This window comes from Nuphar pumila, chromosome 7, assembly GCF_984573655.1.
Source record: "Nuphar pumila chromosome 7, dmNupPumi1.hap1.1, whole genome shotgun sequence".
Taxonomy (NCBI): domain Eukaryota; kingdom Viridiplantae; phylum Streptophyta; class Magnoliopsida; order Nymphaeales; family Nymphaeaceae; genus Nuphar; species Nuphar pumila.
Genome location: NC_143255.1, coordinates 20,977,990 through 20,992,305, shown reverse-complemented (window position 1 = coordinate 20,992,305; position 14,316 = coordinate 20,977,990). Strand labels below are relative to the sequence as shown.

The following is a 14,316-nucleotide window of genomic DNA, read 5'->3' as shown; positions in this document are numbered from 1 at the left end:
TCTGGATCCAAATTTATTAAAAGGATTTACGAAGCACAATGGATCCTGGATCCATATTAAGTTATGTCAATTTTTGGTTAACGTAAATGGATTTATATTAACCTATGAAAGACCCACAAGATCGTATCGAAGAATAAACCAAATGTATTAAGAAAATAATATTTTAAAACTTGTAATATTTTGAATCCTTAGACAGATCCAAATTGCCCAACTGAGTGGTTTCATTAAAGATTTGGGTTGCGGGTCTCAGTGGTGGCCAAACCGAAACCGTACCCGATTGGGGTGTAATATATATATATATATATATACATATATATATATCTAAATAAAAATAAGATAGTAATAATAATACCAAGTATAAATATATATACTTGGATCCGTGGTTGGATCCGTAGGGGTCCAAATATCGGACCCAAACCATCGATGGGCCGTAGATCCAAACCGTGGCGAGATCGCGGGTCATGGATCCAGTTGATCCATGCCCCGCACCACACCGTGCGTTAAGTGAAATGAAAAAAAAATGAAGTTAAGTATGGGGGCACTATGCAGGCCCGATAAAATGAGTGTTAGGGTTCAGAACCCTAACACAAGCCAAATCACAAGAGGAGGAGGAGGGGGAAATGCGCAGCCGCCGTGTGAAGGGGAGGGTAGGAGATCCCCTTCCGATTTTCGTGGCACCCTTCTATATCTCGCCTCCTTCCTCTCCCATTTAGCCGAACCCTCTCTCTCTCTCTCTCTCGGTCTTCCTCAACTCTCTTCCGTTTCTCTCTTCCTCTCCCTCCCATTTTCCTTTCTTTCTTACACCAGCCGGTGGAAGACGCACGACTCACACGAGCACGGCAGCGAGGTTACTTCGGTCTTTCCATCTCTCTCGTTCGTGTTCGTGGAGTCGGCGTGAGGAGGGCTTGGCTTCACAACGGCTAGGGAGAAACAATCGAACAAAGTTGGGGATTTCGCATTGCCGAGGTAGGTTTTACTGTGATTTCGATTATTTACTAAGTTTTCAAGCAGGCTTTGGATTTGCCGTAACTCCCAACTCGAAAAATTGGGGTTTTGGGTTTGCCGTGAATCCCCAAATCAAAATTTTGGGATTTAGGTGTAGGATTTATGATGCTTTGCGCATACGTATTAATCTCCAAGTGTATATTGGTTTTGTCGAAAACCCCAAATAGAAGATTTGAGAATTTCAGATTCCTGATAATGGGGAAGGGGTTTCTTTGTTTTTGCACGAGTATTTCTTTGTTTTTGCGTGAGTATTGATGTCGGGTATGCACTGCTAAACTTTTCCTTCTGAGATTTGTGACTTCTCTGTTTTCTTTTTTCTATGGTTCAGTAGAATGTTTATAAGAATTATGCAGTCATCGTGTGGGTAATAACCTGGGTTCAACAAGTGTGACATATTTTGAGTCGTTGCTTCCTGATTTAAACACCTACCGATTTTGGGGAAGATCAGTAGTGAAACCAGGAACTTGGTTTAACTGCATATCCATGCTCCTGCGTGTGAAACAACACTAAAAGGGGTCTGAATTGATGTAGTCTGGAAGGTTTTGTTAAGCCCTACGGTGGTAGCTCTTTCCCTGAGTTTTTCTTGGATATAATCGACTCTGTGGATGTTAATACTCATATAGATTTGATTATATAACTGAACCTAGGTAAACTTTTTTTTATGGTAGATGGTTTTAGAAGTATACTTATATAACACAATAACTGTAATATGGGATAAGTCTCATGGTTTTCTTTTGTTGCATAAGTTGTATTTCCACTGTAAGGTTCAACTGTTGTAGCTTGTACTGTGTTTTATTCCTATATCAATTAATTAGGGGTCCCTGGTGCTCATTGATTTGTTGTTACTGGAAAAGCCTGTGTACGTTACTCGGTTATGAGTAGGGCATCAGTGTTCAGCCCATATGAACATTGCAGTAACTTCTGATTTTGATAAATTATATGATGCCCATTTACACTGTTATACATACACAGAGTCTGTTCACCAGTACTTGGGTGAACTACTTTTCAAACTTTAAATAAGAGCTCTCACTAAACTCAGAAGAAAATCAAGACTATAATGATTGCCTTGCTAACTACACAACACAGATAGAGTCTGTAAGTGTATGAATAATGCTAGCAGTTTGTTACACGCAATGAATGTTGTGGGTGTCGATCCTCATAACATGATAGTATGGATTTTTAATTTTTGAACTGCCATGTCAGAACTAATACATGATATTTACTGATTACAGGTGCTTAAAAAGGGGTAATACCAGAAACTTTAATATTGATGATTATGATTCCTGCACACTTCTAAATTACATGTTCTTTCACTCAATTCTTATTATACTTCTATTTCACATTTTGGTGATGCCTGTACACTGTCTACATGAAGTAGTAGGATTAGGTTTGGATAATAACACAATGGTGCTTGATGAAATGAATACTTATATGAAGCCGTATACTCGATCCTTTGTGAGATACTTGAAAAGGGAACCTAACTGAAACCCTCTAAATAAAGAACTCCTGACCAAACCTTTGGGTCGGTTATTGCTGGCACCTGGGTGATATTAGATACCTGAAAAAAAAAACACACAAACAAACAAACAAACAGTGTTTTTAAATTGCCATTAAGAATTGTAATTCGTTATGAGATTGTAGGTGGGCTTTCTACTTGTAGTTGGATATATGTGATGCGACATATTTGTGAAACACTATGTTTTACACTTTAGTAATAAATCGAATTGTAACTTGATATAGAAATGGGTGTATGTGCAATTTGGTTTTATCTGAAAATTTTTCATATAAACTGCTGACATTCAAATATGGAAATGTCTGAGTTTTGACTGCTTTCTGTAGAAGAGCTATGAGACATATTAATGAAATGTCATTTATTAAAATTGTATGTTGCATGCAGTCAAGTTATGTGAATTGCTTTCCCTTGTCCACTAAGAATTCAAAATGAATGATAGGGAGTTTGGGAATCATGCCTAATTGGGCAATATGGATTGGGTACCTGATGCAGGTACTTTTGTTAATGAACGTGTACTCAATGTCAATAACATTGGTGAGAAAATTAAAGGTTAATTTCTGTGAGCCTGACTGGTTGAAAGATACCGGGGCATTTGTGTCCGATTGGTTTAAAAGTACCAACGCATTTAGAATAATGATCATAATACTGATAAGAACTTAAATTTAATTCTTGTTGCTCGACTGGTTTAAAGGCACCGGAGCACCTTGAGTGGGTTATGCAATCAATATGACAAAGGATGGAAATTGTTCTATGCACCTTGGTAAAATGACTAAGGTTGAGAATTCTACTACTATGATAGTAAAAAGAAGTTGGGAAAATGCCCCATACTTCGGGAAAATAATTAAATGAAAAGATTAACCCACTCAGATTCGGGCTTACCTTGGAGAGGGTAGGTGGTACAAAACTCTGGAGACATGTGTTTAGTTTCGAGCGTAAAGCGACTCGTTGGTCCCAGTCCTCAGAGTTGGGGGACCCGGACTACCAAATGTGTCCTAGATGGTAGTTCCATATTCTTCTGCAGAAGTTAGGGATGCATCCTGTTTTGGTTTTGGTCTTTGGGAGTTACTCTCGGTCATTGGCCGCTCCTTTGGAATTTCAGTCACAGTTAGAATGTTCGGGTTAATAAAACAACTTTGAATAATATACCCCCCGAACGTTCTCTTCTGTGATGGTTGCCTTGGCCCGTGTGTACCCGCGGGATAAGAAAAGATAAACATCAATTAGAATATTTTAAGTATCACAGTGATTGAAATTACTAGGGAGTCCTGCTTATATTCTTCCAGCATGTTCTGAGCTTGTGATGAAATGAAATATTGAAAGGTGTAGATATGAGATAATTGAATTCATGACTGAGATGCATATTGCTGCTGTTGCACAATTCGCTTTACTTGCTTATGTATATGTCTGTTACAGTTGTTGTATAGTCTGCTTCACTTACTTTTAAGCATTCAATGGAATTGGTGGCCATGATATATTTAAATGCTGCAAATGATATTACCTTATCATGAGATGAATTCTGTACTTTTGCAATGGTTGATTTGGTCTTGGTAGTGTTCATATATTCTAGCTAGAAACTTAAATTAACAATGTGCAGTAGTTTAATAATGTTCATATTCTCATGCTATGTTTTATTGTCCGTAATTAAACAAATCCCTTGCATACTTGTTACTTAGTATATTTGCCAAATTTACAGTAATTCCTACTTAGACGTGGTAGTCTAATTCCAATCGATTTACTATTTTTCAGGTAAAGAATAAAGGTTTATGAGCGGCTGCGGGATGAGGCATCGGATCGAGATTTTTGGATTTATTGTTCCAGGGATCGCTTGAGTTTATTGTAAATTTTAACTGTTCATATCATTTAAAACTCTGATGATTTTCATTAATATTGAAATGAAATAAATGTCTTGGGTTTCTCTCCACCGTAATGTCTCGAAATGCTTAACCTTATTTTATTTCTTGTTTCCGCTGTTATAAAAAAAAAACTTAAAAATTTGGGTTAAAATTTTGGGGCGTTACAAAAGTGCTCCAACAAGCTTTCTAAACGGAGTAGGATCATCAAGAAGCTCTCCATCATCAATTTTCATTTTAACATTGACGACTTCTGGAGTGTCCACTTTCTTATCGTCTGTAATGCCAAACCTAGAAACAATATAAAAAACAAATTTAGATTGAGATATCAAATATCCACGAGGGGAATAAGCAACTTCAATTTCTAAAAAATATCTTAATAATCCTAAGTCAGACATTTCAAAATGAGTTTTAAGAAGAGTTTTGATATCAGCAACTCCCTGTTTGTCGCCTCCGGTGATGATCATATCATCCACATAAAGGAGAAGAATGCTGATACCTGCATCAGATTTCTTAATAAACAAAGCAGTGTCAGGCAAACAAGAGTGAAATCCAATATCAATCATAACATGACTAAATCTGTCGTACCAGGTCATAGACATGTCACAGACAGGTCACGTCTCTTTCATCTGTCTTCTTCTTTTGTTTCTTTTTCTCTTCTGCTGAAATATTTCTTTCCTTTCAACAACATCATCCTTTGTTTCTTGTACTTTCTTTCGCTGAGTTTCTCTGTCGCAGATCTGAAGTAGTTTCAGATCTGTTATTGTTCCTTCTTAGAGCTGAGTTCCCTTCCAGTTTCATTCCCATATCACGCAAATTATTTTTCCTCACACTGTTGCTGTTTTCTGATTTTATTCTCTATTGGTTCTGAACATCACATTATCGCTGGTCTGAAAGCTGCCTTGTCACGTCTGCTTTATTCTCTTTTACTTTAACCTTTTATCTTGCATTCCTAGGTGATAGTTCTTTGTTCTTCTGCAGAAGTTAGGGATGCATCCTGTTTTGGTTTTGGGCCTTTGGGAGGTTCTCTCAGTCAATGACCGCTCTCTTAGGATTTACAGTTTCAGTTAGAATGTTCAGGTTAATAAAACACCAATGCATAATAAATCTCTGAATGTTCTCTTCTGAAATGGTTGCCTTGGCCCGTGTGTACCCGCGAGACAATTCAAGAAAAACATTAAATAAAAACATCTTGGGTCCATCAGTTGAATAAAGGATCGCCAGGTTTGCACTTTAACTTGTTAATAGTCACTTTTGGCTTATGATTATTTAGATTAACATGAAATAAACTCTCTATATCTGTGAGTTTGATTTGAGTCTGATTTTGTTCACATATGCTAGTTAGAGACTTATAATTGTGAGATCGAACAAAACATTATGAGCTTTATACTTGAACTTGTTTACTTGTGATTAGAAAATTGAACATGTGATTAAGTATTTAAACGAGTGTTATTTATTTGATTAGATGTTAATTTCTGTTATGTTTTGTGATTTAGAATTTGTGCTATGCAGTAAATTAGTCTCATGTTAATTATTTCTTAGTGCCATGCTTAGTACCATGCTTTACTGGATATAGTTAATCAAACACATTGCATACTTGTTACACAGTACTTCTGCAAAAATCATAGTAATTACCTACTTAGACAGTTGTAGTCTAATTCCAATCAATTTACCATTTTTCAGGTGAAGAATAAAACATCATGAGTGGCTGCAGGATGAGGCTTCGATCGAGATGTTGATTTATTGTGTTCCCGGGACAATCTCAGATTAAATTTCAATCTATTAAAAATCTTGTTACTTGGAAACTCTGATGTCATTATCTACTTGATATTTGAAATAAAAGAAATGGTATTGCTTGCTCTTTACTGTAATATTCCGGAATGCTTAACCTCATAATATCAGTTGTTTCCGCTGTTACAAAAAAAAAATCCTCAAAATTTGGGTTAAAATTTCGGGGCGTTACAGGAAGTGAACAACAAAACTTTCTGTTGAAGTGTTGTCTTAGAATCGAACTTGAGCATGCTGAATGTGTGTGGTTAAAATTGAGGTATGAAAAATAGTTCAATCATTAGCTAGTTGTTCCTTTATATTTCCTAATTATGGTTTACTGTCCAAGACTCACAATAGAAATTTTATTTTGATAAAAATTGTCGAGCTGCATTTTACTCTTGTCTGTCTAATGAGTTGTGCGCCTACCATGTTTTGCTGCATTCGCCAACTACCGAACCCAACTGGATCAGACCTACAGGACGCCAATCGCCTCTATTAATTGTTGTGTGTTGTTTGGCTTGTTAAAAGTGTTTAATCATTGTGTGTTCATTAAAAAATGATAAATATTATCGAAGTACATTGTGTTATTGGAGTTTGTTGAAAGTTGGTGAAGGAATATTGGAGTGTTCTTATTGCAGGTTAAACATTAAACTAAAATTGGATCAATATAACTTTTGGTGCTTGAAAGAGTGTATGAATGTGTATTTGATTCACGAAACTCTGTTTACGAGAACCAGTCGCCGTTGTTTGAATCATAACTCTGTTTTGGTATCGAAACTCTGCATGTAATGCTCTTTGGAAAGCTATCACATATGCCTGCAAGTTTCATGTTTGGCCCTTTTTCTGATTCCAGCGTCTATTTTGGCAAAAACGCTCCAGAATAGAGTGAACAATCCCGCATGTAACTGTTCAGGACTGTACCAGTCCGTCCCATTGATTGAGTCGTATCGGAGTCATACGACGTCCGATTTGAGTGATTTCAGTTTTTTCGGTTTCAAAACTAAATTTCCTACTTGTGTTTAAGTCATTGACCGAATCCTTAGGGAACAGTCCCGTTCTGGTCTATCCATACTGGACAATCCCAGCAGACCCACCTGTGAACACCGGTCGGTTGATCAGGTGCTCAGCCCGTATCTCGACCATCAGTGGTCAGATTTCCGTATTTTCGGGATCATTAGAAAGGGAATTCTGACATCTACAGCATCCGTTTTGGCACCGTTCCTTCCATTTGGAGCGCAACATGGTCCAAACACCCCTGTATTGAAAGCTCTCAGTTTTTCAAGTTATCCCGTTTAGCTTCCGTGCTTCAGGATCCATTTGGATCTTGGATCATGGATTGGCCCCTTCTGGATCCACATCAAAGATGATCTTCGAAGCCCCTCTAGCCCACTATATGCAATCAAGTGTACCAATCCCCTCAACCCCAAAGACTCTGATCTTAATGCTGGCTAGCCATCCCTCCCAGATAACCTCCTATCCCTCATAACCTCACGCTTGTACTTCAAGAACTATATTAGTTTTACTGGCAACTCATGGAGGTCAATTTTATCTAAAACCATGTGGTTATTGCCCATGGTTCATGCTGGACTTCTAAACTGAGTCGAATACCTTTTGCTTTATGTTTCTTTATGTCAGCTTCTGTAACATGCATCTACCCGGGCCTTTCCTTCATCTGCAGTTCTTTTAAGGGATGATTGATGGTGTCGACGCGATCTCGCCACATTAAAAGAATTTTGTCTCCTTTCTCTCTTATTGTTTTTACGGAGCAAAAAGTGACTAAGAAGCATTTTGGAAGTGACTAATTTTTTTTTAAAATGCATAAACAAAACGTGTCAAAGTTGTTATAACATGTGATACTACTAATTCAATTAAGATTTTTGTTTTAAAAGCATAAGGCATATATTCCTATAATACTTATTGGACCTAAAAATTTCTTAGCTTTTTACTATATGATTATATAAATTAGTTTATTATATAATCTTGCTTGAACATAACTAAGAAAAACTAATTACTTGTTGGTGCTATAATAACTATTAAGCAGTAAATAATAGAAGAATTTTCACATAGCACACTTATAAATTATAATGAGAATTTTTTTTTAAACATTTGCGCCTTAACTTATTCTTTTAAACGAATAACCTAAAATATCTTTGAGTTTAATAAAGATAAAAAACATTTTCATCTTGAGAAATTATAAAAATGCATTGCTATTTAGATATATTCTTAATTTAATTATGTTAACTATAATGTTTTCATTATAAGAACCACATTTCATTAACTATGCAAATGTATTACTTTTAGTGAAAGTTCAATTCTCAATGATGAACATTTGAAGTCAGTTCCCATGGTAAGGGAACCAAATTTCATAAGTGCTTAGCTTCTGCCTTCCCCTGAAGCAAGATAAGTAAAAGATTTCTGTGGACATGAATGGCATATACAGTATTTAGATATGAACAGCATGAATCAGAGGCTTGTACATAGAAACACATAAGACAGTTATAACTTTTTTAGGTTCATGTGGATGAAGTTATGGATCTGGGCATGTACCATATGGTCTCAACAAGCTTTATGAACTTGGTTGGGAAGTTTTATTTTTTCACTGTTTCTCTAGCATTCCATAGAATAAAGGGCACAACACTTTATTCTCAAAGGTTTTTTGTGGTCTTCATGACGAGTGGTGAGAATCAAATTGTATATGAATAACAATTGTGCACGCAAGTTTTGTTGACTCATGCAAATTTTAGCAGTAACTTGAAGTGAATAATATGCCTGCTGATACAATCAAATTTCCTTAGCAACATGCTACTCTAGTATTTTACTTTTGGAATATTAGTATGTTCTCAAGTGTTTTAATCAATTTAATGCCTTTTTTCCCCTTTAGACACGGGAGTGCACTTCTAGACATAACATCTGGTGGAAACATGAGGGTAAGCATGAATATTTCTTTATTTTTTTTGCATTATAGAAAAAACCATCTCTTTGTCCTATGGTCCTCTCCACTCCCCTTTAGTACCCCATTATCCCTTTCTTAAATTTCTCCAAGTCTCTGGATCCAAACCCAGCCAGATGTTATTTCCAGTTCCCATGATCCTCATTGACATATTTTACCTTATTGTAAAAATAAAATCTTAATCTACCTACGTTTTCAATTCTGTTGATCTACTACTACTTTTTGGCAGTTTCAATGAAATTAGGGTAGTGTGGACATAGTTTTTTAACTTTTTGATGTAAGGAGCTAGTGCATGCCTCTATTTCAATGAAAGCTAACTGCGGTGTCGGTCTCTAGTCCCAAAGGCTTGGCAGTTTGTGGACATTTCAAACAAATAGAATCTCAATAGCTCCTTTTGTCTGAAAAACATTATTTTTTGTGGCTATCATTGGTGCTGTAGTTAGGGTTAGGCAACGGGCCAACTGGCCTGAGTCTTTTGGACAGGCTGGTCCTGATCAAGCCTAGACCTTTAATTTGATTGGTGGGGCCTAAACCTGGCCTGTGTATGTGTGTGTGTTCGAGCCCAGTTGCCTGTGTTAGCTCGCAGCTTAGCCTGTGTCCCAAGTTCTGAAGCCAGAATTCGGATTGGGATAGTTGTATTGTTTTCTCGTCCATGATTTCAACACCATGGAAGTTTTGGTGGCATTAATTTCTACTATGTTTTTAAAGTTCTAGTTTTGTGTTAGCTACTGTTTGATGCTCTATGATCTACAGGATTATTTCCAGACGACTTACAAGTTCTTGGAAGTTCAACCACATGCCCTGATCCCTATGCATGGAAGAATCAATCTTTGGCCTATGCAGATGCTTTGCAGTTACCTAAAGTATGAGATAACTTTTGCTGCCCTTATTTCAGCCTTCGTATTAAAATGAGAATGAATTTACATCTCATCGATGATTTGTTTATGGATTACAATAATGCCAGGTCATGTTGCTCTTTGGTTCATCTTTCCCAAGCCTTCATTGATATGCCTGTGATAAACTGACTGTTGATGAAAACTTTTAAATGAGAATCTTGTTATACAATAATGTTTTTCTTCTCCTTAATTTGTTTGTGGATCATGCTTTTTGATTGATGGTATTTGTTGCAACACTTGATTGGTATACGTTGGTCATATGTAATGAACTATTACTAAAAATCTCTCTGACATTTATTTCTTTCGTAAAGGAATACTTATGAAGGTGATCTGTTTCCCAGCAACACACACCAATGTTGTAAGTATCGTACTGTATCGTACGATACAATATGGTACAATATGTATCGTTACTGTGGAAAAAAGTGATATGAATTGTATACCAGAACAACAATGTCGGGGACACAAGGGACACCCCACGTCCACGAGTGCCACTTTCTTGGTATACCAGAACAACAACTGTGTCAAATACACCACCTCCAGGTCAAGTCACGGACTCTTCCTAAAACCGTGGCCAGGAGAAGGAACCTCAATATCGGGTAAATCCCACGAAGTTTTTGTATCCTCACAGTCTCCCCAAGATCGGATCTCTAAGATCCCCATTCTCCAGATGGGAGATCCCAAAACGTACATTACACTGTTCTTAATTATTATCTTTTATTAATAACCATTTATTGATATTTGCAATACCAGATGCATAAGTAAAGGCAAAAGCTCGCATCCATCCCTGCGAGGACCCTTACGGGACTCTGGCCCGTGAGGAAAACAAGAATAGTGTAGTAGAGTGCAGTACCACCAAGTGTGATTCAAGTGATGCAATTAAGTATATAAGAAAAAAAATAACCTAACCCACGTCTCTCCAGGCCGGTGATGGTCCATTTAGGCCATCGATGCATCACATCTCAAAAGCCAAGGTAATATATTATTTATAACACCAAACTCATGTGCTCAAATGCACGTGCACTCATGCAAAACATGGCTATTCATAAGCATGAAATTTTCCAAACCATATGCATCCTTGTCATGTGTATTTCTTGCATAAATATATATATGTATCCTTGCCAATGCATACTCCCTTGGGTGCGGGTGCACGTGAATATACATAAACCCACCAAATGCGCATGTTCATGTTACATAAAACATTAATAATCTGGCAAATGCATGACAACACAATTTCACATGTATTATTGCATAACCACAAGAATGCTCATTACAATAAAAGTCTGCATATATTAAAATTCACATTCCCTACTGTCAAAACACATAATTCAACATATGTCTGGGTTGCTAGTCGGGTATGTCAACCCCGGATCAGACAACCTGCGGGTCAATCCGACGAAACAGTCCAGCCGACCTTGTCGGCTGGCCCTACATACACAAGCGTAGTTATATGTGAACCCAAACAACCAACACTTACAAAAATTTTGGTTTGCATAGCTGTATACAAACTGCCATTTTTTTTTGTACTAACTGTTTTAGAGGCCAACACCCAACCGACATCAAAGGATCCGGCATGACAATTGGGCACTCAAGTAGTGAGTGGAAACCGATTAAAAATTGTTAAAAGCAATATTCACACATTTGAGGTGGTCATACATAATTTAGAATAATTACGTATGCCTACTTGTAATTCTTCTCTTTACTAATCACCTATTTAAATAGGTGATTAGGGTTAATGAATGACGAGCTCTCTCTTTTCTTTTCTTCTTCTGTTTACTCTCTTGTCTCTCTAAAATAGAGAAACATCTGGTAAGTCAACATGGTATCAGAGCGGGTCTCCCTTCTGGGATGACGCTGCTGCTGCTGTTGCTCGAGGATGCTGCTGGTCATGAAGGGTGAAGAAGAAGTGGGTGATCGTGGATCGTGATCAGGCTGCTGTCAGTCGTGAAGGGTGAAGTAGAAGTGGGTGTCATGGATCGTGATCGGCTCGTGGACAAAAAAAAAATCTGATTGTGGTGATGAGGATGCTGCTGGTCGTGAAGGGTGAAGAAGTGGATGATCGTGGATCATGATCAGGCTGCTGCCAATCGTGAAGGGTGAAGTAGAAGTGGGTGTCGCTGATCATCGTGATCTGCTCGTGGATTAAAAAAAAGATATTTTTTCAGATTGCGTCTGATCATTGTGACGCATAATAAGAAGCACGTAGATCTGAAGACTGCGATTGGATCTGAAATAAAGAGAAGATCTCGATTCAGATCTAAGCGGTGTCGTCTTGAAAAAAATTATTTTTTTGATCGTTGTTAAATGTCTGCGATCAGATCATTATTGTGGAAATTAAATGGTAAGGATCTCAGCCTTGAAGTTGGTAGTCTTGCTGAACATTCCAGTCGTGAAGTTGATAGTCTCTCCTTAATTTTTTTTTTATATTCTGTGGTTATGGAGATGATCTGATCGCTATTCAGATCTAGAAGCAAACTACGCAGGAGTCTCTTTGTTGCACATAAATATCTGGGTTGTTGGATTTTTCTTTGTCTAGTTGTTGTTCTTAGTGAGCAAGCATTTTTTTTATCATGGCTCAGTCACATGCTCAAGATAATGACCAAAAAGCAGAGGTCGTTGGTGAATATAAAGCCTTTGCGAATCCATTTTCGTATGGATCTTCACTTAAGCTAGATGATAGTAATTATGCACGGTGGTCTCGCACCTTTATGATGTCGGTTTCTGGTCATCGAAAAAAACATGTCCTGTTGGAATTAGAGCCCACTGAAAGAACCGGAAAATATGTCACCTGGGATGAAGGCAATGACATTGTGATGTCATGGATAATGAATAGTGTACAACCTCATATAGCTAATGGACTGATTTATTATACCTCAGCTAAACAAATGTGGGATAATCTTCGTGATATGTATTCTCATGAAACCAATGTGAGTCATATTCTACAAGTTGAGCAGTAAATTTACCAGTTGCAGTAAGGAGAACATACTTTGGCCCAATACTATGCTTCTGTTAAATCTGCCTTTGAGAGGCTAAATGCACACAGACCCTTATGCTGCACCAAACAAAAGACCCATCAGGAGCAGACTATGGTTGCCCAGTTCCTTATAGGGTTATCATCTGATTTTTCTGTTGCCAAAGTTCAAATGCTAACCAGTTCTGATGTTCTTACTCTTGCAGAAGCCTACAATCGTCTGAGTAGGCTTGCCATCACTCTTTCTCAAACCCAATCAGAATCACATGCATCAGCTCTAGCTATCACCTCAGGTCGTGGAAGAGGTACTTTCTTGAATTTTCGAGGGAGAGGTCGCGGTCACAGTATAGGAGGAAGAGGAAGGCTTCAATGTACATATTGTGGTAAACTCGGACATCTTGAAGATAGGTGCTGGGATAAGACTGGTCGACCTCCTATTCCATCGCCCAAACCAAATGTGTCCAAGGCTCAAGTTGCTAAACTCGAGGCAGAGACTCCCACTACATCCTCCAACGATCCAGTTATCCTCAGTCGTGTAGAGTACGGTGAATTGTTGTCTCACCGGCTTCCTAGTTCGAGTGCTCTTATGCATGTTGCTGATGTTGCATGCTCTACAGGTGATAGCCTGAGTTATCAAGGTAGTAGATGGATTATAGATTCAGGTGCCTCTAGACACCTCTGTGGGACTCCTTATAATTTTTCGAAGTTACATCCTATTGCTGAACCTCGCAATGTTATACTTGCGGATGGGAGATATTCTCCTGTTATAGGCCATGGAAACGTCTCTATATCCCCCACACTTCAATTGACTAATGTCCTTCATGCTCTCTCATTTCTTCAGAATTTACTGTCTATCAGTCGTATTGCTAAGGAGCATAACTGTAGGGTGATATTTGATCCTGTGTGTTGTATTTTTCAGGACTTGCTGACGGGGAAGAGGATTGGTGGAGGTCATGAGGAGGGTGGTGTCTATTATCTACAGTTGGATCTATGAATTCTGTGTCTGAGCCAGTACCTATCAGTGGCATCTTTGTCTTGGTCATGTTCCTTTGCCAAAGCTTCGTAGACTTATTTCTCAGATTTCTCCGTCTGACTCATTCTAGTGTGACGCCTGTCAATTGGGCAAACATCACAGAAGCTCCTTTCCATCTAGTCAGAGTCCATCGAGTCAAGGATTGTTTGAGATTTTGCATGTTGATGTATGGGGACCTAGTAGAGTTCCTAGTAGATCTCAGTGTCATTATTACTTAGTTATTGTTGATAGTTTTTCTAGATTGTCATGGGTTTTCTTAATAAAAGAAAGGTCAGAGGTTGCCTCAATTCTTATGTCTTTTGTCATTGAAATAAAGACTCATTTTCATTCT

At 37.8% G+C, this 14,316-nt stretch overlaps 1 protein-coding gene across 7 annotated transcripts in view; it reads left to right on the top strand.

Moving 5' to 3' along the window:
• The window catches only part of LOC149831459 (Metallo-hydrolase/oxidoreductase superfamily protein), a 133,080-nt gene that overhangs the window by 106,546 nt on the left and 12,218 nt on the right, over positions 1-14,316 (top strand). For 5 of the 7 annotated variants that reach the window (XR_016433017.1, XR_016433018.1, XM_090012078.1 and 2 more), the window contains exons 9-10: positions 9,020-9,065; positions 9,842-9,951. The exons of the other annotated variants lie outside the window; for them this stretch is intronic. Coding sequence is in view for 3 of the 5 variants with exons in the window: in XM_090012078.1 (XP_089868204.1) it covers positions 9,020-9,065; positions 9,842-9,951 (156 nt within the window). In the remaining 2 variants the exon portion in view is untranslated. The remainder of the gene's footprint in view (positions 1-9,019; positions 9,066-9,841; positions 9,952-14,316) is intronic. 7 annotated transcript variants of the gene reach the window in all.